Source organism: Akebia trifoliata, chromosome 4, assembly GCF_017979445.1.
Source record: "Akebia trifoliata isolate Shusen 1 chromosome 4, ASM1797944v1, whole genome shotgun sequence".
In the NCBI taxonomy this organism is placed as follows: domain Eukaryota; kingdom Viridiplantae; phylum Streptophyta; class Magnoliopsida; order Ranunculales; family Lardizabalaceae; genus Akebia; species Akebia trifoliata.
The window spans coordinates 12737387-12761336 of record NC_141378.1 but is presented as its reverse complement, the minus strand read 5'-3'; the positions used below and the strand labels follow the sequence as shown (position 1 = coordinate 12761336).

Below are 23950 nucleotides of genomic sequence, written 5' to 3'. Positions count from 1 at the left end.
AGCAAAATAATGATTAGAAGACATGAGAGAGAAAATGAGGGAAGATATAATTTTAAGGAGAAAATGATAATTTGGAGAGAGTGTTAGGCAAACAAATTACAAATCCAACCAAACTCGACATAGTTGTAACGACCCAATTTTTACCCTTGTTTAAATTATCAACGAGTCACCCCAGTTAACATGTTGTGTATTCATAATGATGAGTAAAGAGCATGATGGAGAACTTGAAGAAGCTTGTGCAATGCCCTTCAATCTTTTTCCCAAAGTCCATTTTGAACTTCCCAAATTCTTAAATTCCTTTTTCGGATATCTTGAGGCCTCCTCGACACTTCAACCACATTCCGAACATAGAGATCATGCGCTTAGGTCCAAATCTCACATTAACCCTTAAAATTTGTAAAACTTGACAAAATAACCAAAATACACATGAGAACCATGCTACATTAGGAAGTTGATTCTTGCCAGGAAACTTCTAATAAAAGGATAAACTTGGATTGGAAAGTCAGAATTTTGTAGGATTTCGCAAAGAAAATATATAAATAGGGACTCAATCAAGGCATAAGTATGTAGCATTCTCTAACTCCAAATTGTTACTTTGTTGGATTATCTTCTGACATCAGTGTTCGGATCATCTCTTGACAGGCGTATCCACTAGAAATCATAGATAAGAAAACTAAAGGATCTAAAGAAAATCACCCTCATACATATAGTGTTTAATTTATGTGGAAGAAAATGATGAAAAATAGAATAATGGAAAAATTGCTCTGAGACACGTAATTTTCTACGTTGTCTTATAAACAATTGGCGGCCCACTCCTCTTGAAATCGAAGATACAATTGGATTTCTGACAAATTTGTCTTCAGGATACAATAGAGTCCAGTTTAGTCAAAATTGTATATTTTATCAAAGTTTGCATTAAATTTGAAATAATCTATTATACAGAATTTCTAATACACGTAGATGCCTTTTTTGTAGAAAATAGAAAAAAGTTCAAATAAAAAGAATATTAGGAAGAGAGAGATTAAAATTTTATGATATTTTTTTTTGATAAAATTGATCTCTATATATAGAGAACAATCTCAAAGGTCACATCTATTCGAAAATGGATAAAGGATCTCAATAGAAGGTGTTATTTGGGTGAAAAACCCATTGGAAGGCACCCTTTACATCGAAATCCAACTGATACGTTATGGAACCATAATGACAAAGTTTGGGGTTCGGGAATAATTTGGCAATAAAAAAAAAAAAAATTAATTGAAAAAAGATCAATAAAGTAGGAAAAAACATCAGATAATTTTTTTTTATAAAAGTAATTTTTTTAAATTATAAAATATGTATTTCATATACTAAATATTAAATAACATTTAAAAATACTAAAAAATCGTTGATTAAATCATGATTTTTCAAAAATTCATTGTTTAAATCACAATTAATCATGATTTTTTAAAAAAATTAAAGAATTTTTTCAAAAACTTCGTGCCTTTTTGAAAAAAATTGTGATTTACTCGACAATATTTAAAATCGTGAATTAATCATGACATTATAAATATAAAAAAATCGTAGATTTTTGTCACTATGTCTAAACCACTAAGCACAATTTGGGTCCAAGAATCCATTAGGCACCCCCGTGGGTTCATTTGGCACTTTTTGGGCTGGTTTGGACTCTCTCTATCTCTTTATTTCCCTTCTTTTTTTCTTTTTTCTGTCTTTCTTTTAAATTATGTATATATAGAATACCAAAAGAATATTTTATTTTTTCATATAATTAATAAGGGTTCTCAAGAAGAGAGTCTTAGAATGAAGAATGAGGGGAGAAGAGATCTTATTTATAGCTTTCAAATTCTCTTAAAAAAGATTTAGAAATTAATATGGGATTTTGAAAAGAGAGTTAAAACAAATTTTCTCGTAAAAAACAAACCCCAACTCATGTGAAAAGACAACAACCAGTAAGATTGCTCCAATCCAAGTCACTCACTTTTCACTTTAACAAAAAAACACAACAAATTAAATGTAATTTTCAAATTGTCATTTAAAACAAATTAAATTAATTTTATTTAAATCAACAATAAATAAATATAAAATCATATTTATTTTTAGAACTTTTAGGATAAAAGTTCCAGAGGTTTATGGCAATGGTAAAAAAGGGCCACTTTTTTTTAATGCTCAAAATAGAGTTATTTCTATACTAACTCATGTTTTTGGACAGAAATGTCCTCACCTATAATTTCTCTTATAAATCCTTGAAAAATAATATTTTAAATTATAAGTTCCTTACTTCCAAAATTTTATACCTTTGAGAGAGTGAGAGAGAGAGAGAGAACTATTCGCTTTATCAATACCTACCAAAAAGTCATTAGACTTAACCAATATTTGAGAAACAATGGTGAACCTTGTAGATTTACAAATTTTCATGTTTGATCCACGATCTATTGAAGATTTCCACCAAAATGTTGTCCATTTCTTTCAAATTATTTTAATTGTTCATATATTCTTATAATCTTGCTATATTTCTCATCCATAATTATATAAATAGAAAATGATAGCAAAATTTTTTAATCTTAAGAGAATTTTTACAGTTCATACAATTTACCTAGTGTCAAGTCTTAACGTCACTTATTGTCAAGGTTCGATGATATTTATATTTTTTACTTACAGAAACTTCTATTTGACAATTTCATCAAGATTCAACAATAGGTACCATTAAGCCTCAACGCTATAATATACTCCAATTTCTAGGTTCGATGATGGGGTAAATTTTATGAACAAAACTGTATACATTCCATGAAATCAATTTTTTTTACTATCATTTTTCATTTATATAACTATGGACAAGTAATATATCAAGATTATAAGAATACGTAAACGATTAAAAAAATGAAGGAAATAGAGGAGAAATTTATAATCTTGATGGAAATCTTCATTAGATCGTGGATCGAACACAAGAATGCGTAGATCTACAAAGTTCACCATTGTTCTTCAAATATAGAGCCTCTTTAATAAGCTCCAATGGCTTTTTAGTAGATTTTGATAGCGCTAGAGAATGGATCTCTCTCTCTCTCTTTCAATGGTATAAAATGTTGAGAAGGAGGAAATTATAATTTAGAAGATTATTTGTCAAGGGTTTATAAGAGATAATGTAGGAAAGGGCATTTTTTTACAAAAATATAAGTTACTATAGCAAATAACCTTATTTTGAGAACTAAAAAAGAGTGGCTCTTTTTTTTTTTTCATTGCCTTAAATCTATGGAATTTTTATGCCAAATGTCCTTATTTTGAACATATAGTACTTCTTTTTGTGGTCGTGGAAATGTACAACCTTCTTCTTCTTTCTTCTTTTCAATTTTTGTATTTATTTATGACCAATTCAAATAACAAATTTTATGGGCTCTTTGTTCGTCTTTGTTTCGGAAATGTCTATTTCCTTTTTTATATTATTCATGTATGGTGATATTATTGTTGATTGGAGAAGAAGAGCACACCATCTAGTTTTATTAATTATTATTATTTGAGTCGTGATTTTTTTACTCAAGTATTTTCACTCGGTTTGACATGGCAAGGGCACGAAATCGTTAATCATTTTCTTTGGAATACACAAGGAAAAATCAACGGTTTTTGACCCTTACCACGTTAGACCGAATCAGAAAATCATTAGCCTTATTATTTTGGGACTAGATCCTACAGCTCTTGTTCTACAATTCATAGAGCACCACATTCAAGGAAAATAACAAAACAGCCCTCTTGATTACATGGTTTAGATTAGATTTACAAAAAAGAAGAAGAAAAAAGTATCAATCTTTTTAGCCTTAATTAAGTGTTTGAATATGGACAGTCAATGTACTCTTATATTTAAAGGATTGGTTACAATTAACTTCATGACAGTGGCACACCCTCAAACGTTGACATGGCTACAATATTTTTTAGAAGAGTCATGATAATATGACTCGCAAGATGGCATACTCAATTGACTCCATGACGTGATAAGTTCAAAAATCGTAGATCTATATGTCTCCGGATACACGATTGCATTTTCCCATAAAAATGTGTATTTTAAAGGGATCTTATATCCCAAGACGTACAGATCTCTATGATTCCCAAATTTATCCACGCCAGAGAGTCAATTGATTATGCCACCAAACGAGCCATATTATGAGGAGTCTTTGTAGAATAACTCTTTCATAACGTGTTTGATCATTCTCTCCTTTCCAACGGAATACAAAGCATAGACATGGTAGCTTTATCAGCTCCAGGTGGATTGTCGTCCAAAGGTTTTTATCGCCGCTGATTATGATGGCAACGCCACCTACGTTACATAAATGTTTTGGACTTTGGAACTTTTTTTTTATAAGTTAATTATATTGTTCAAAAGTCACTATTAGTTCGTCTACTCGATGGTATAATGGGTCAACCCACTTAAGTTGACGCGTTACAGTTGCTTTCCCACACGTAGCTTCAACTCTGAAACTTCCTAACGACAAAATCGTGCTGAAAAGTACTCGGCATGGGCCCAGTTTGCTTGGAAGAGTTGACCAAACCTTCTCCTTTACATAATACTTTTCCCAATTCCCCAACCCCTCCTTTGATGAGGTTCTTGCAGTTCTCTGCAATGTGATTAGACAAATGATAGAGTGCCACTTGGCAAAAACATCAAAATCTAATCATCATCATTACTTCTGTTGTGGTTTGTGGAGCCTTATAATATTGGTAAACAAAGGTGGCTCCGGGCTTTGAGTTTGAAAGAAATTTTTTAATAATATTTTTATAATTTTACTAATATTATATAAAATTCTAGTTAGATTTCCTAAGATATATATATATATATATATATATATTTTTGTGAAATAAAATAATATGTAATTGTGAATTTTCTCTTCATAATGAAATCGATGTTATCAAAAGAGCATTAGAAGAAACTGTATGAAGAAAGTACTACAGAGGATCTACGTCCCTTTAGTAAATAGTTGAGATATATTTATAAATCATAAACACTTCCCTTAGTAAGAAATGACCGCTTCACCTTGCAATCTTATGCTACACTATTGTAGAGGTTGAAAATGGTATTTTTCAATAATGAATTTAAATTTTAAATTTGAGAATTTGGTATTATCCAATTTTAACATCTCAAATAAAGTCAAAAGTTTCTTCTTATTATTATTTTTTTTTCTTGAAACTTAATTTTTTTCATAAAATCTGGATGTTGTGGTGTTGGATTGTCATTGTCATAATCCGTGTAAGCTCAATGACCCTTTAAAAGAATTTGAAACCTAAACAATCTAAAACAAGTTGACTTTTGGATAATTTAGAAACACCCCCTATGAAATTGATAATATTAGGATTACCCTCATTGACTGTAAGTCAACATTATTTTTTCTCAATGATTTAATATTGAAATTTTAATATTTTCCAAATTTTGATTTAGTAATTTAAGTATTTGAAGAGCATTTAAAAATAAAAATAAAAATAAAATCTTTATCTCAAAATCATAATAATAATAAAAAAAACTCAACATTGACTTACGGTCGAGGTTAGTAAAATTAATCTTGCATTTTGCAAAGGAGTAAACCTAATATCATCAATTTTACAAGGGGATGTTTCCAAATTAATTTTGATTTTTCTACTCAAATAAAACATTTACATGTGGATAAAATATAATTTTTGTAAAACTTGGATACCTATCATTGTAACCAAGCTTTTGAAAACCTCCCATTATGCTCTAAATTTAAAAGAAGAGTCATGATAATCTCACTTATACACATGACATACTAAATCAACACCCCTAACGTGACAGATTCGGGGATCATAGATCTGCATTCCTTGGGATATAGAGCCATACTTTTTTTTTTTTTACGAGAAAGTACAATTTTGTATCTCGAGAAATGTAGATCTATGATCCCCAAACCTATCATGTTAGGATTGTCGATTGAGTATGTCACGTGCTTAAGTCGCTCTCAATCGAGAGCTATAGAGAAGAATCTGGTCCCCCCATACGGACACATTGTATCTTTCACGGTAATCTCAATTTCCATCGACCGTTCAAATCCATATTGGGGTACGGAAAACTCCGTTAAATTAACACTGACAAAAAAAATAAAATAAAAAAAGTCTATGATTAGATTCAGACCGAGCGCGTGACACGTCATCGCTGATGTTTCTTTCTTTGAACGCTCGTGCGTAATATGTGTCGAAAACATCATTCCTTCGTGACGGCTTCCATAACGGGCCCACCATTTTCCCTTATATCTACCGTAGTCCCGCGCTTTCCCCACGCATTCTCTCTCTGTATCTCTCTCATTGATGGGTTCTTGTTTCTCTTCAGAAAGCAATCAGGTTACTCCAACGGCGAAGGTTATCTCTTTTAACGGAAATCTTCGAGAATATTCTGTTCCCGTTACAGTTCGTCAAGTACTTGCAATAGAGATCACTACATCTTGCTTTCTCTGCAATTCCGACCAATTATACTATGACGAATACATTAAAGCAATGGATTTCGATGATGAACTTGAAGTGGGTCAGATTTATTTTGTACTACCGACAAGTAGGTTACAATACCGTTTAACTGCGTCAGATATGGCGGCTTTAGCAGTTAAAGCGAGCTCTGCTCTCACGGGGATCTCGAACAAGGACGGTGGACGACGTAAAATGATGAGGATTTCTCCTGTTTTGGAGATGAATCAGAAGAGTATTGAGTATGATGTGTTGAAGAAATTTGAGAAATCAACTGTTGGGACGACGCCGATGACGAGATCTGGTTCAGTCAGAAAGTTGCGGAGAAGTTCTTCGAGACGAGCTAGGATGGTGTATCGGTCTTTTAAAATGAGGTTGAGCACAATTGTTGAAGGTTCTGTTGCTGAGTAATAAGAAGAAGAGCACGGCTTCTAAACAAAGAAATATATTTATTTATTTATTTATTTTATTTTTTCTAACTCTCTTGCTTGTAATAAAGAATTATGAGTAAATTACTATACATTAATTTCATACGCGGATTTAATTTCTATCTAAAATTTCATCTCTTAATTGCTCTGCCTCATGAAATTATTTTTGATAGGCTTGGGAACCGGATGAGACAGGGCCGAAACCAAGGTATATGGGCCCCTCCTCACACACGTGCAATGCCCGCACATCACACACACCAGATAAGTGAGGGAATGCCCTTGCGAGTGCCTAAGGAAATATTGCTCATACTGAGTATTGAACACACAACCTATGGGCTATCATCACCACTTATTGGATTTGAAATTGCTCATTGTTTGGAGAAAAGTATGAACAGAGGCCAATTTTTTTCTAGAATCAGCTTTAGGTGCATAAAAATTGGTAGTTTAGGAAAGAAAATGCGTCCTTCAAAGGAGAAATTCCTTAAAGAATTCTAGAGAGATGGACTAATTTGGGAAATTCTCTTCCCATCTCGGCGTTTGTTGGATACATAATTTGTAATTGAGATTTGCATAATGGTCAAGTCAAAAATTAAATAAGCTTGATGGAGATGTAGGTAGAGAGTAAAGCAGATTGAATTGTTTTTTTAGGAATAAGGTGGCAGTCTAGCTCAATGTGTTTCGTTATAAAGTCAGTGAAAAACTGAAATGAAAGCTTGCTATCATATATAAAAGAGTAAAATGGCTTAGAAATTACACGTAATAAAAGATCATGGAGAAGGTAAAGAAGACATGTAAGCTCATGACAAGTAGACGATGCAACAAAGGGTATTTAGCCTTAGTGGATGACTGATGAGAAACAATGTTTTCTTATATATTGGTTTTCTAAGAAAGTGAAGAATCACCAATCATAGTACAATAATAGCCTTTTGGGCGTCTTCGTGTCGTTGGTCAGCTCTCACTAGGTAACCAATATCTGGACGAGTTATTGTAAGATAGTTAAGTCGACCAAAGAATTGGCACTACTTCGTAGAATCAAGTTCTCCATGAGTGCTAGTGTTGTTGAGCTTAAGGTGTCGCAACATGGGCAAAGTAGTAGAACCAGCACCAAGTAGGCTCATATATATCTTGGAGGATTTCAAGAGTATACTTACACGAAAGCATGTTCCATGTTGTGATCTCGATACACTCAAAATAGTTGAGAGGTCCAAGGTCCTTGATGTGGAAATGATGGTGGATCAAAGATTTATCTTTATAAGAATGAAATCTTATCTTAAAATAGAAAATATCCTAATTGATTAGAGAATTTCTATACAAGGATAATTATTGATTGAGAATTCCTAGATTTGGTGGGAGGGTATTGAGTCCTTCCTTTTAAGGGTGGTTTTAACTTTGTATATTTAAAGGACTATGGAAAAGAAGGTATGCTTGCAGTGTATGTTTAGGGTTGGAATATGATTAGATTAATTAAAAATCAATATTGTTTTAGTAGATTTAGTGAACTAGAGAGGCTGTAAATTACAGGACAACAAGAAAATGTGATTGAAAGCCTGTTTTTATATGGTTTTGTTAGTCTAGACTTGCTATACATTATTGGACAGCAAGTAGGAATGATTTTGGGAGAGATTTTTTATAGATTCAATTACATTTTTGGGATTGGTTGGGTTGGGACGTATAATTTGCTAGAGGATTTGGGTAGGTTCAACTAGGTTTAGGGAGTCTAAATGATGTTGGTTGGGACTAATTTAGTGTTTAGAAAATAAAAAAATAATTAAAGAAAAACTTAAGGAAGATGAAGAAGAAGAAGAAAATAAGATGGTGCCTATTAAACCACGAAGAAAAAAAATTGAGTAGAGGGATGAATCTTATTCACCAAGTTAAATGCCCCAACATTCATGCAAAGATACCAGAAAATTTTGTAGATTTTATTCAAAAAGCTCTTTCCAAATTAACATAAACATGTCTTTAAATAGAAAGTATAATGTAAAAAGCAAAATACTTAAATTACGTTTAACTTAAAAGACAAATTACAAAAATACTTTAATTTTCATAATTCTCTTTCTCAAACTTTCAACGCTTAAAAACTCAATAAACAGATCTACTAAAGTTATCAAACAACCCCCAAATGTCAATACTAAGACCATAGGCAAATAAAACATGCAAATAATCCAAAAAACATGAAAATAAATCCAAAATAAATAGAAAATTAAATATGACCACCCGTTGTGGTCACTTTCCAATGTGGAGTCTTCAAAAAAATTTGCAGAGAGGGTCTTCAAGTCCTCTCAGAAGTTACCATTGATCCACAAGGAAACTTCTGGTTTCCTCATCATATGGTAGTATTTAAAGGGCAATGATCTGATGTCCCCATCAATGGGTGAAAACAGAGAGTATTGCTATAGTCATCACTGGGAGTAGCCGATGAAGGATGAGTGTTGTTAGTCAACATTGTAAAAAAGATGAGTGAAAAAACTGTGAATTCATACTACGGAGATTGCTCTTATACTATGTAAAGTTTTGAGAGAAAAATTGCATATTCCATAGCTTTAGGTATGAGAATTTAAAGAAACAACAAAATAAATCAGATCCCTAAATTGGGCATGAAGATGAAAGCTAAATCCCAATATAGTTATAGGATATACAGAATATGGAGAAAAAAAAAAAAAAAGATCTACACAGAATATTCATGCAATCCAAATCCATGCTAAGAAATGAAGATAAGACCTAAATCCTAATATGGTTACAAGATATCCACAATAAGGAAACAGAGATATACACAGAACATTACAACAGCCCAAATCTATGCTAAGAGAGACAAAGCTCAAAGGAATGGACAGCATCTCGATTTTTATTTATTTTTGATAAATCAGCATCTTGAATTTTTCTTCACAAATTGTCCATGGTGAAGGGAATTGACATGATGATGAACAGTTTAAAGATATAAAATAATATGATTAATCTAATTGTAACACTTAGATCGGATTAAGGAAGCTGTATTCTGGTGAGGTCATTGGCTAAATCTCCTCCAAAATTTTAGTTTCACTTCCAATTGCTATTTCCTGCCAAAACAATAACCACCACAATGCCAACAAAAGCTTTGATCACCATCTTAGGAACTTTTCCCATATCATACATAAATGTAAGACAGAAACTTAAGGAAGATGTGAAAATAAACCATCTTATGATGCAAACTCAGTAAGCTGAAACTGACCACTATATAGTCATTAAAATCCCATAGGCAAGAGGGCTGTCAATGGATTGGCTTCCAATCCGATCTGGAAGCAATTTGTTTAGAAACAGATCGAATCAGAACTGACTTGATACTTCATGGATTGGGTCCCTACTCCCTACCAATAGGATTCTTATCTGATCTCAATATTTGAGTCCAAATCCGATCCAATGATAATTGAATGGGATCAATCCACTTCGATATATGAAATGTATACAATATCATATATTTAAACAAAATATATAATTTAATTTTTATTTTTCCTCACATATTAGTTGATAGGGTCCCTATCGTATTGTGGCATAGCTGATCCAAAACCAGTCCGACATGTTATCAAACCGGATCATAATTGGAACCCAAATCCTTGATATGGATCTTAAGTTATCCAATCTTATGGATCGGATTTTGGATCTAACCTGATCCATAGCAACCCTACAAGGCAAACCATGTTTCAAAAGCAATAATTATTGTGAGGCCCCTTTCCCTTCATTATTTGTCATATAGAAGAATATAAGACTAAGGCAAACAAAAACTAGAGAAAATCAAAGAAAGTGGGAGATATAAGTTTAATACAATTTTATTCTACGAAAAAATTATGAAATTAAAAAATGAATACATCCCAGATGTGATATAGACAAGATAGAAATATAAGTACGAAGGTTGTCGACTGACGATTGGATTCTTCCTAAATCCTATTATCCCAAGAGTCATGATCGGACGTATGGAAACATCCCAAGCAACAACAGCCAAGGTTAAGGGATAGTAGATTGAGGTTGAACCCCGAGAAGCATATGTTTGGTGTTGAGTCAGGAAAGTTACTTGGCTATGTCATGACTTCAAGGGGAATAGAAACAAATCCAAATCAAATTAAAACATTGATCAAGGTGAAGCCTCCAAAAAAAGAAGAATTGCATTGAATTGCTTCATCCCCCGAGCTTCGGATAAGTGCTGACCATTATTCCAACTCTTGAGGAAGAGCCAGAATTTTCTTAGATTGAGGGATGCACAGCAACCTTCGAGCTAATAAAGGAATACTTGGGAAGACCACCCATTCTACCGAAGAGTTGGGGGATGTATTCAGCAATGTTAGAATACTCAATCAATTCAATTCTGTTCCGAACAGAAAGGAAGGAAAAAACGACTGATCTGATTCATCAGTAAAGCCCTCACATATGCAAGATCAGGTACTCTTAAGTTTGAGAAGATTGTAGATCCAAAGCTTGAGACCTTCCTTTCAAGCATCCATATGGATGATCTTGGAGTATCCCTTGTAGACTATACCCGAAAGGACAGATCTGTGTGGAAGAATGACAAAGTGGACAGTCCAGTTGGTAAAGTTTGACCAACATTATAAGCAATGAATGGAAGTCAAGGGGAAAGGTATGACAGACTTCTTGGCCATTTTCGAATAGAAGATGTTGGCTTACATGAGAAGAAAATGCTGTTGATTAAGGGGAAAAAAAAAGCAGGTCGATGTCAGTATATGGGATCTTGGCAGGGGAGAGGTTATTCGTTGACAGATCGTCGAACACAAATGGTTCAGGAATCAATACAGTGATTATCAGATCTGATAATACAAGGCTGGAAAAGGTGGTTTGACTTGAGTTTAGCACCTCCAACAACAAAGTGAAGTAGGAAGCAGTCATAACTAGGTTGAGGATGACATCCCTTCTAAAGGTCAAGCAGCTAGAAGTATATAGTAACCCAACTAATCATAGATCAAGTGAACAGGAAATCTGAATCCCAAGTCAAGAAAATCTCAGTACATAAGACAGGTTTATGGGCTATAGGAAGGATTCGAAGAGATGAAAACATGGGCTGACAATAAGCATGCAGATGCCTAGGTTTTTGTGGCATCTATCCTACAAACAACTGAGGTGATAACGATCAGAGTAGAGTATCAGGAAAGGCCATCCATTGAAGAGCTTTGGAAAGAAAAAACCATGATGGCTCGAGAAGAAGAATCAATGTAGAAGACTCCTCTTCAGAAGTACTTGTCGTCAGGAGAGCTACTTGGAGACCCAAAGCAAGCAAGGAAGATCAAAATAAAGTCAACCAGATATACCTTGATAGGTGGTGAGTTGTACCAGAAATCTTATGAAGGACCTCATTTGAGGTGCCTAGGTCCCAAGGAATCTATGAAGATGTTGGTAGAAATCCAGGAAGAAATGTGAAACAAATTTGGGAGGACGATCATTTACACATAAAGCTATGACTAAGGGCTACTTATGTCCACTCACGCGAACAGGTGCCAAGAAGCTGGTGAAGTGTAATAGCTGTCAAAGACATGCTAAGAGCTCATCAACCAGCCGAGGAACTCAGGTCAATGCTTAGCCCTTAGAACTTCTCTTAGTGGAGGATGGACATTATAGGTCCAGCCCGGTAGTTCCTGGAAATTTAGTTTTTTTTGACAGTGGTCATTGATTATGTCACCAAGTGCATAGAAATGGTCTCGTTGGACCTTACAGGAGAACATAGTATGTTGATTTGGGATTTCTCGCACTCTGTTAACAGATAATGGAGGACATTTACGGGAAGGGTGTCAAGTATATTTGCACCAATCTCAGGATCAAGTTAACATATGCCAATTGCGCCCCTCCAGGTTGTTGCTTCCTAACCCCAAGGGGATTTCGACCTAATCTAAATTCACCATATGCCCATTGTGCAGCTCTTGTTAGAAGTGTACTTAAAATGGAGGGGGGACAATCAAGGTAAAGGATTGGTGGTCCAAAGGAAGGTGCATGAGTTCGAAGCAAGAAGCTAGGATGTCAACACTGATTGGGGAAAGGTTGGTGTAGGTATTGAAGCACAGGTTGACCTCTTTCTGCCTTTTCCCCTACTTACAAAGCAACGGTGTTCAGGCATTGAGCTGGGCATTGAATTTCACCTTACGTATCGAATTTACTCCATGTAAACCAAGTCCTTATCCAGTACTCTAAATATCCTAAAATAGGTTATTTTGGAGTAATTTAGAAATACCCTTGTTTTTAGTGAATATTAAGATACCCCCGTGTTTACAAAATGATGGCATAGCCCCTCAACCACAGTCTTCTCTGATAGACTAACATAAAATAACTTAAATGCCCTTGTCTTTAGCCCCTTGCCAAAAAATGTAATTTTTTCTCTCAAAAACCCATCATATAAAACCTCTAGTATAAAAATAGTTACCATTGTCTACGATCTCAGGATTCCATCTCCTAGGGGAAGTTCAAGATAATGAATTTTGAGGACGAAAAATCAAGGGTTTTTGGCAAGAGGTTGAAGATGAGGAACAAGAGGTTGAAGTTGAAGGATTGAAGGCAAGGTCAAATAGGTTTTAAAAAAATACCCTAGAGATTGAACAGCTTGAATAAAATGGGTTTCTGGCCAAAAAAAAAGAAAAAATCTTGGGTTTTTTGGTGGAAGTTGAAGACAAGGGCATTTAGGTCATTTTCTGTCATGGGGGTAATTCACCAGTATGAGAACAGGGGGGCATCTCAAATATTCCCCAAAACCATGTCCAATGGAAATCTATGTGTTTTGCACGTGGTACCCAACATAACAGCAAAAAAAAACTAAAATCCTGAAACACATGCTGTGTATGATCTACTTTAAGCAACATATATAAGTTAATAGATTTCAACTTGCCTTCAACTTCCCATCTGCTGAGAAATTGCATCTCGAGGTGATAGCACGCCCTTGCTCTAACAACCATCCGGCTTCACAGCAAGTTTCACCATCATCTCTTTCCTCAATTGAACACCATAACTGCTTTGGGAGCATCACAAGATTTTGTTCATGTTTAACCGATTTTAGTGGCTTCTCATCTACAAGTTCCTGAAAAATATTCTGGAGGCATAAAGATACGTTACGATTACATAGAAATCATGGTAATGGGTCACAATCTGTTCATCAACTTATTGACTGTTATAAACACTTACAGTTCAATTAAGACAAGTGAAACTACAAACACAAAGCCGAATTCAAGAATGATGGATAAGGGGGGCCTGTGACAGCTGGCTCTCTTTTGGATTCTGGTTTCTATGAGAATCTGGAAGAGAAATATCACACCAAAAGATAATTTGACTCCGAAAATCATTTATGAGGATCAAAAAGTTGGAATCTGGACATCAGAAGCTCTGCCAAATGCTACCTAAGAGAGTTACAGCTGAATGCAAGAATGGGAAAAGAGTCTTAGGGTCTGTATGATGTCAGAGAATTCGTATTCAAGGGAAAATGGTCATGTGAAAATGAGTTCTTTGGGGAAATGAGTTCCAATGTTTGATTGTAACTAGGAAAATGTGAAAAGAGAATTGACTTATAGTTTCAGGGGTAGAGGTAATAGTGAAAGAAAATCATTTTCCTGCAGGTAGGTTGGGAAAACATCTTCCCACACAAAGGAGAAAATCGCTTCGGGCGGAAAATTGGTTCTCCAGAGAAATCCTGCAATCATACACCCGAAATTCACATATCCCATGGAAAACCATTTTCCCATCCATTTTCCATGCACAGTCATACAGACCGAAAGATAATAAATAACGGAATTAAAATTTTATTTTTCTAAAATTTAACTTCATGCAACTTATTGGAGTAAAAAAAAGGTACTGGAAAACAATAAAATAAGTTCTAAAACTCACACTTAGAGGACTCTGAAAGTTAGCAACAACTCGGGATCCCCTCCATACACCACTAACTTCTGAGCTTTTCATGGGATCGGTAGAAGCAAATCCAGAATCACGGATAGCACACCCACCAAGTTGTTCCCCATTTCTGAATGGCCCATACCATTGTTCACGAAACACCTTGATATCTTGCAACAAAAACATGGTCTTATCTACTCGAAAAACCTGAATGATTCTCACACGAGACTCCCGATTTTCAGGATCAAACAAGCAATGCTCCAATTCCAACAATTTGAATGAACCATTATCCTTCATGGGCCAAAGAGCTACATAACATCCACTTGAGTGATAAGCAAATGCAGAAACTTTGTTATTTACACCCCCTATATTCCTCTCATCAATGCTATGCTGTGTTGCAGCATCAGCTTCACATCCAACGGTTGGAAGTAGCTTTATCAATTTATATACAAGAACATTTTCCTCTGATTGGGCAAGTGTGGGGCATTGAGTTTGCCAATCAAAAACCCGAACCTCCCACTCCCTATAAGCCTCAGGCACAACATTCTCAGGAAGTTCAATTGGCTTTCCTTGGCTAGTGAATTCTGCGCCGTGCCCATCCCATTCACCAGATACATTACTAGAGAATTCTGCCCACTCTGATATAAAAGAAAAAAAAAACAAATTTAAATAATGACACTTGTCACATTCGAGTGGAAATTCAAAATTAACACATACACAAGCTTGATGATCAAAAGGAGCTGTAATTTGACTTTTTCCTTGAAAATATATGGAAATTTACATAGCTCACAAAATATTGGATTTTTTCCTTCTTCTTGTAAAGTCAATAAAAAAAAAATCCACCAAGTTGTTCCTCATATTCTAACTTGACTAAAAATGAAAATATTTTAGTCTATTATATCTTCATAACAGTCAATGTGACCTATAATTATTTTTCCAATTTATCATTTTATTTTGTTCCATCACTACAAGAGGAGGATTTTAAACTTGGGTGACATAATTGAATGTTAACCTCAAGATATTTGAAAGAAAAAGTTGGGTGCAACATGTGCCAATCATACATAACAATGGGATAGATATAAAATTACATCAAGTTTTCGAGAGGTTTCGTGATAAAAAATGGTGTCTTGTTCCCATAGAAACATACGATGTCTACATGGCACGTTTAATTGGGGGAGATTAAACACATTGGGCTGCGTTCCATGTAGAAAACAGCTTAATTAGACTATTGAACTCCAACCAAAACATGCCACGTATGACACATTCATATTCTATGGGAATGGGACACCTTACCTGATCCTGATTCTAACTTTATTAGCTGAGAATCATGTAATAAAACTAGAAAGTTTTTATTAAAAAAATGATTTACCAAAAATAGGATGAAAATTGAAAATTTTCCAAAACAGTAGACAATTCATTTGAGTTAAACTGGTAAATTTCTATCTATGTAAAATGTTTTAATTATGAAAATAGTAATTTCTTGCTTTCGGAATCAAAATGAATAATCTACGTTTTCAAAATTTTCAACTTTTTCTCGACAGCTTTTGCTAATTTCTCCAAAAAAAAAATTCCATAAAAAATTGGGAGAAGGACTCTTTATTGAGAATATGTACCGAACAATCCCCTAATAAAGAATTCAGACCATTTAAGTCCGACTTTATAAAATATTAGTCTATTAAGGATCTTTTAAAGATTTTTTTAAGAAAATACCTAAAATGCCCTTTTAACAACTTTACAAAGTGTTTGATCTAAAAATACAGGGTGTCAAATAAAAAACTTGACCAATTTATTTAGTTATTAATATTTTGTGAAAAATAAAAATAAATATTATATTTATTAAAAATTCAATTCAATATAATTTTATTTGACTCATTCAAGTTGACTTGGTAATTTTTTAGTTGAATCAATTCGATTAACATTCAAATCGAATTTTAAAATTATGTTTTAATTATTTATATATTTTAATAAATCTAATATACATATACCAAATCAGTTTGATGATGATCATACTCATCTCCATCATCATCATTGGTGTAGTCATCATCATCTATGTGATTTAAAGATTACTAGCTTTGGTAAGTGAAGCAAGTCTTTTTTTGAAAAAATAAGTTGATCCATAAGAGATGACCATAGTTAAGGGGCATGTCATTAATTATAAAACATAGGAGTAGCTCAAATATTCTCAAATAAACATGTTTCTTTAAACTTCAAAAATCATTGAAAGGGTAATTATGGTATTTTTGCTTCAAAAATCCTTTTTAGACTAATATTTGATAATTTGGGTACTAAAGAGTCCATATTTTTTAGAAAGGACTTTTTGGTACATATTTTCAAAAAATAGGTCTTTGCAGTCATTTTCCCTAAAAAATTCCATAATTCACCAATTACCAGGACCCATGCAATATACATAAACCCATTAATCCAATGGGACTGACTAGTTGCACACCACATGTGACCAATTGCACTCCACTAAAATTCACTATTGGACTCCATTTGTGTGATTGCACTCAAAAAATAAAAATAAAACCGTTGCACTCTTTTATTTCCTTCTTCTTCTTCTACTTTAACATGCCTACAAAAATTATTACTTGTTCAGAAATTTTTGCAAAAAAGATTGCCAATATTTTATCAGATTTCCCAAGGAATCAAGACACGTTTCCATTAAAGAAAACTATTTAAACTCAATCAATTAATAAATAAATGATTAAATATCTTGAAACAAAGAGAACACGAGCAGAACCAAATAGTTGAACAAGCAGATTATCCTAATGAAGTCCAACTTGTAGGTTAAGAAAGATTATATAAAAATAAAAATAAAAAAGGGGTATTTTTTTAAGATTGGAGGGCAACCAGACACTAGTGGTGTGCAACTAGTCGGTCCCTTATCCAATTAGGTGGCAAAAAATTGGAATGTTTTTCCCTTAATTACATGAAAGTCGTGCAAATTGCAAGCTGTGTACATCGAATCGAACTGTGAACCAATTAATTACGGGAAATGGTCTCTGTAATCATTTTTATAATATCCAACAAATGCCGATAATATACTCCTCGGACAGAAAACCATTCTGACAAATTAAACATGATTAAGCAAATAAAAAAAAACTAGAGTTGTGAAGTTGATTTGAAGAGAACTTACGATTGATCATCGTTTTGGAGCTCTTTTCCTCAGTAGCGACTTTTGTTGCAGAGGCAGAAATCGAAGCTCGCTTGTGAGATTGAAGTTGCTGACGCAAAGATGGAGATTTAGAGATGAATTTAGGGTTTTGAAAGTTAGAAAAAGGGAGGAAATCGAATTGAATAAAAGTTTTGTTATGAGAGAGAATATTTGGAGATAATGCCATTGCTCTCTCTCTCTCTCTCTCTCTCAAGAGAGCACAGACCGCGCGAATTGGAAAATAAGAATAAAAATGGAGGGGAAATGTGTGGATGGAATGGGAATATGCGATCGATTTATTCTCGCACACGTGTAAAATGTTGTCTTTTACCTGATAGATCTTGCAGTGAGATCTGAACCATAGATTTTTTATGTTGTATCTCAAGGAAAAATATATGCTTTTAAATTCATTGCCACATCAGCACAGTGTTGAAGGAAGTCCTCGCTATGCCCACTTCTTCAAAGATTAAACTTTTTATTTCATAATAAAATATCAAAAAATTTCATTGAAACTAAATAGGATCCTACTGAATTTACTTGAAAAAACTCAGTAGGAACCTATTGATTAGAACATCGTTGAAACCTATTGAATCTTTTTTTATAGATTTGATAGAATCATATTGGGTCTATATTGGTGAATTCGGTACTAACCTATCAAATCAAGTTTTATTTAAAAACAAAAAAACAAAAATTCAAACCGTTGTCGATATTTTCTAACAACCCCTTAATTAGGAGTAAGATTTTCCACAAGTAATGCCAACCTATTTTGCAAAGTCTAAGGGTATTGCTGCTTATACCACAAAAATCGTTATTGAAACCTACTTGAAACTTACATAAATACAAAGAAGAAGAATGAGATGGAAAGAGAGGAGAGAGACAAAGAGAGGAAAAAAGAGGAGAGAGAAGAAGAAGGACAGGACCTAATAAGAATCGGGTGGGATGTGGGTGTATGAGTAAAGTTGGATTGCTCGTTGCACCCACTTTTTTAAGTGGGTGGAAACAGTAAGTGGGCGAGATAAACAAAAGGATGCGTACACAAATAGCACAGCCTGAAAATTATCCCTTTTCACATTAATGATCGATTACAAATGATAAGAAATATGATATATTATTTAATGACATTAGTAGCAAATTATTATCTCTACACAAATTATTTACATTTTAATGATAAAATTAACCCTCTTCACATCAACAATGAATTCAAATTGTAAAAGGATAATATTATCTAATGATGTTGGATAAAATTAAAATACCATTCATTTTTATACAGATAACTAAGATAATCTTATTTATATTTTTGTAACCTTGAAAATTATGATAGGCTCTTGCTTCTCTTTTTCTTTATCTCTTTTTTGTTTTTTTTAGTGTCACACTCTAAAATAACACAAATTAGATTAACATGGTTATGTCTTATTCAATTTTAATTTATTTATAAATATATTTTTTTAAATATATTCATAAAAAAAAAATAAAAAAAAGTAGTTAATATTATTTGAATTTGTTATTGTTACATGAAAATCTAATCACAAAAATAGGGTTGCTAACCTATTAGCATCTCTAACTACCTTAGTTGGTATTGTAGAGTTGTCTTGTGTAGAGCCCAATCAAACCTTTTTACAAAATCCTCTAGGAGGATAGTTTGGGTGGATTGTATATGAGGTTGTAGTTGGTTTGGGCTTTGCCTTAACCCTTGTTAACCATTCAACCATTCATTAAAAAAGAAAAAAAAAGAAAAAAAAATGCCACAATCTTAATGGTGATAGATCTTTTTTGTGTATAATATCATCGGACGGTAATTATGTTTATGTTGATATTTTATCTACGAAAATTTTTTTACCAATGGGATGAAGGATATTTCATCTTTTTAATAATATTTAATATTTTAATTGTGGTAGACAATTTTTATCCAACATCATAGAATAATTAGAGTTTGCCCATACATGCTAGCACGACATCTCTTCGAAGTTAAGGGGTAGGAAAGGAAATACAATAAATTTGGAAGGGTATTATTGAGAAAGAATAGTAAGGAAAAGACAATAAAGTTTGAGGGGCATTTTTGAAAAGGGAAGTAGAGGAGGAAAGACAATATTGTTGAAAGGGTATTCTTGACAGATAATAAAGACAAAAAAATTTCCTCGAGACTCAAAATGAGATTAAATCCCAACCCTTTTATACAGAGATAAAGATAGTCAAGACCACCGTTGTATTTTATTTATATAGATATAATTAATTTTTTATCAATCTTTGTAAAAAGAGGGGTAATCTTGTCATTTAAAAATAAATGTTTTTGTCAAGGAAGAATTTGTAATAAAGTTAAAAAGCAAGGTTTTGTGACGAGTTGTTTCAACTTTAAGTCATAGGTCTTGACATGTTCGGGTGCAAGTGTTCCTATTCATGTAATATCAACACATCCTAAAAAGTAAGGGGATGTTCGTATTCAATATGGTTTGTCTCCACATGTAACGTACCTCAAAAGGATGGCATCAACTTTGTGAGACTAACCCCAAGGGACACCCCTTATCTCCCAAGGTCGTTTGGGGTCTATCTAATATATTTAACAAATTTCCAAACTTAGATAATTTGGAGTCAAGGTCATGACAGACTTGGTGAGAAGAGTTAGAGTCTGTGACAAGATGTCATCAAGGTGAAGTATGAGGTTGACGGGTTCGATTGGGGAAGTAAAATAATTACATGTGATCATGGGTGTGATTTTTGAGAAGAGATTTTCAAATTTTGCCACAAAATACTTAAAGAGATCATTTTCAAGGTGGGGGGAAAGGGAATAAGATTAGGTTTTGGGAAGATCGCTAGATTAGGTTTTTGGGAAGATAGCTAGTAAGTGATTTCTTAGTCTCTCATGGAGCATATCTATATTGGGATCTTGGGTTTAAAAGAGATTTTTTACAATAGTGATTTCTTAGTCCCTTCTGAAGCACACCTATCTTGGCATCTTGGATTTAGAAGAGATTTTAATAATTGAGAGGTCCAAGATGTTGCTAATCTTCTTGTTTGTATTTTTGAAGATCATGTTAATTGCACAAGGGAGGACAAAAAGGAGTGGGAAGGAAGTAAGAACAAATTTTTTTCCATGAAATCTTGATTCAACTCTTTGGCACGTGTTCACACTTTATCTTTTCTTGCCCATTTGAAGGCCCAAGGTTCATTTAAAAATTTTGTTCTTCATTTGATCTGCAACCCTGGGAAAATCATTACTTTATATCAAGTAATGGCTAGGAGATGCATTGGTAAACCATTGTCCATTTGCTATAGAAGTTTGGACGTATTTTTTATCATTATTTGACTTCTAGTGGCATCTCCTTCCTATTGTCTTTTTTTTGGATAACCGAGTATCTTTATAGACAATGGACCAAGCTTGTATATAGGCTTTACTCCGTCCATAGACCATGGTTTTATCCAATGACTAGTCTTAGGGCACATGTAACGTCTCGTATATCACACACACCAAGTAAGTGAGGGTGCGCCCTCACGGGTGAAAAATTAATTTTTTTTTACTATTTTTTTTTCAAAATTCATAGAATTTTATCCTTTACAGCCCTAAAACAGCATATCATATTTTTGGATGTTAACAAAGTGAGCCCAAGGACTCTTAGTAAGGGTGAAATCCTGAAATCCTTACTAACTTAGTAAGGCTAGTCGGAGTCCATACAATTATACCTAGTTGGATTGGGAACTTTAGCTTTTGTTAAAATAATTTATCTTTATTTACAAACTAAAGAGTAAAAATAAATAAATAAACAAATATTTTTTTCAGTTAAATTTTATCCCAAGGACAATTAATCAAAACCTTAAACAACGATGGGAATACATGCACATCAAGTCCCCAATTTTAAACAACGGGTGGCCCTGAGAAATTAATGCTAATACTGGGTGTTGAACTCACGACCTATAGGCATTAATTGTTTATCGGTCCGAAATTGTCATTTAGCCAACCCCTCGAGGTTCTATTGTTCTTATTTAGTTTGAAAGTTGGTTTGTTGAAAGAATTATGACAATCTAACTACCTTAATGTGATAAGTTTGAGAACCGTAGATTTGTGCTCCTTGGGATACACGATTCCCTCGAGATACATTTTTTTAATGGGGAAGTGCAGTTGTATATCCTGAGGAGTGCTGATCTACAATTTCGAACTTGTCACATTAGGGTAATTGATCGAATTTATCACATGTTGTTGTCAGATTATCAAGAATCTTATTGAAAATCATCCTTTTAAGAGAATAATTCTATGGTCTCTAATCCCATTTGTCATTTATTAGGACATCTGATTATAACAAAATAGTAGAGTGTTCGATGGGAAGGAAAATCCTTTGCAAGAAGTGTTTGATCTCTGTTTTGAAACTTTTATTCTTGCGAGGAGATTCTTCGAAGATTATCTATTTAGATGGACCTATATTGCACTCATGGAGATTTTTCTCTTTAGGATTATTTTAGTTTTTTTCCTATTATTTTCTTTCTCTTCCTTGTATTGTGGGGCTCCTTGGCCACTCATTATCTTCTTAATAATATAAATAACATTCTGCTTTTGCCTATGATAATTAAAACAGAAAAAAACGGGCAAAAGCCATAATGGAATCCAAGTTTGACATGAGGTCCCCAAGTCGTCACCTTAATCTTAATTATGATTTTGAGGTCCAAAGTCCCATCAATCTTAGCTGTAAACAAACTCAGAGTTTGACTAAATCTTTGGCACACCACATCAATCTTACGAGAAGAATGTCAACAACTGATATTTTCTGGGTACGTAAGTTTGACGTCCTCTGAACTTCAAATACTCAAATTAAGCGCACAAACCCCTATATGACTTAAAGTTCTAATTAGATATTTATTTTTAGGGAAAATTACTTAATAGACCCTAACGCTAACCTTTATTTTAAAATTAACTTTCACGAATTATCAAAATAATCTATTTAATAAATTTTCTTTGCAAAATAATCCCTAAAACCCATTTTAGATATTTCTCATGATTGAAATATCAAAATTGTCTTAACTATCATTTCTTGTCAAAAAAAGAAAAAAAGAGAAGAATTTTTGACATTTCGATCAAGTTTTGGAGATTATATTCCGATGAAAAAGATTTGAGAAGGAATAAGTCATTTCAAAAAATTTGAAAATATATATAAAAAAATAGGATTTTTTCAATTATTTTACCTCCGTTTTAAATGGAAATCGATCATTGATAGCTCTTTTGGTTTGAAATCATTTATACAAGTCATTAAGTCAAATTTTAAGTCAATCTTTCTATGTATTTTAGTTGGAGAAACTTGAACAAACGAAAACGGGTGGGTTTTACAACGTTGAGGTCGACCTTTTTTTATTAAAATTATTATCGAGGTTGACAATTTTTTTATTTATTATTGGTGTGGTCGACAAATTTTTTTTTTTTAATTATTAGTGAGGTCGATAATAATTAAAAAAATGGCGATCTCGATAATACTATTTTTAAAAAATTGTCGACCACAACGTTGTAAAACCCACTTGATTTTATTTTCTCAAATTTTTTCTAACTAAAATACATGAACATATTGACTTAAAACTTGACATAATGACTTATGTAGATAATTTCAAAGAAAAAGAACTATCCTTGATTGACTTTCATCTAAAAAGGAAGTAAAACAATTGAAAAACCTTAGTTTTTTTATATGCATTTTCAAAATGTTTGAAAAAAAAAAAAAAACAATAATTGAAAATGATTTTTTCTTCATTCTTAAATTCTTTTCATCGTAATGGAGTCTTCAAAATTCGATTGAAATGTCGAAAATATATATATTTTTTATGAAAACGATGATTTCAAATGGTTAGGGCAATTTTGATATTTTAATTGTAAGAAATATCTAAAGTGGGATTCTTAGACTGTTTTAAAAAGAGGGAATAACAAAACATACTATTTTGATAACCCGCAAAAGTCAACAACTAAATTGAAAGAAAAACTAGCACCACAGACTATTAAGTAATTTTCCTAATTTTTTTTTTCACAATTGATTGTCAGCCTTGATTTGGTAAGACTTACATATGAGTAATCAAACCTTTTATTTTATTTTATTTTTTATTTTGGTACAACAAGACT

General features: G+C 33.1%; 2 protein-coding genes across 3 annotated transcripts; one reads left to right on the top strand and one right to left on the bottom strand.

Annotated features, from left to right (window-relative positions):
- The first annotated feature begins 6291 nt into the window (after positions 1 to 6291).
- LOC147403872 (uncharacterized) lies at positions 6292 to 6852 on the top strand. The gene has a single exon (XM_086437583.1). The coding sequence runs from the start codon at positions 6292 to 6294 to the stop codon at positions 6850 to 6852; it is 561 nt and encodes a 186-aa protein (XP_086293709.1).
- Positions 6853 to 9667: 2815 nt separating this feature from the next.
- LOC147403871 (glycerol kinase) lies at positions 9668 to 18114 on the bottom strand. Of its 2 annotated transcripts, none has more exons than XM_086439628.1 (4): positions 17851 to 18114; positions 14712 to 15352; positions 13723 to 13911; positions 9668 to 9925 (listed from the first exon to the last, which is right to left on the bottom strand). In XM_086439628.1, the coding sequence occupies exons 1-4, from the start codon at positions 18053 to 18055 to the stop codon at positions 9881 to 9883; spliced, it is 1080 nt and encodes a 359-aa protein (XP_086295754.1). In that variant the 5' UTR covers positions 18056 to 18114; the 3' UTR covers positions 9668 to 9880. The 2 variants fall into 2 exon arrangements, with proteins under 2 accessions (XP_086295754.1, XP_086295753.1); XM_086439627.1 differs by having other exon boundaries at positions 13723 to 13923; positions 17851 to 18112.
- Positions 18115 to 23950: the final 5836 nt, after the last annotated feature.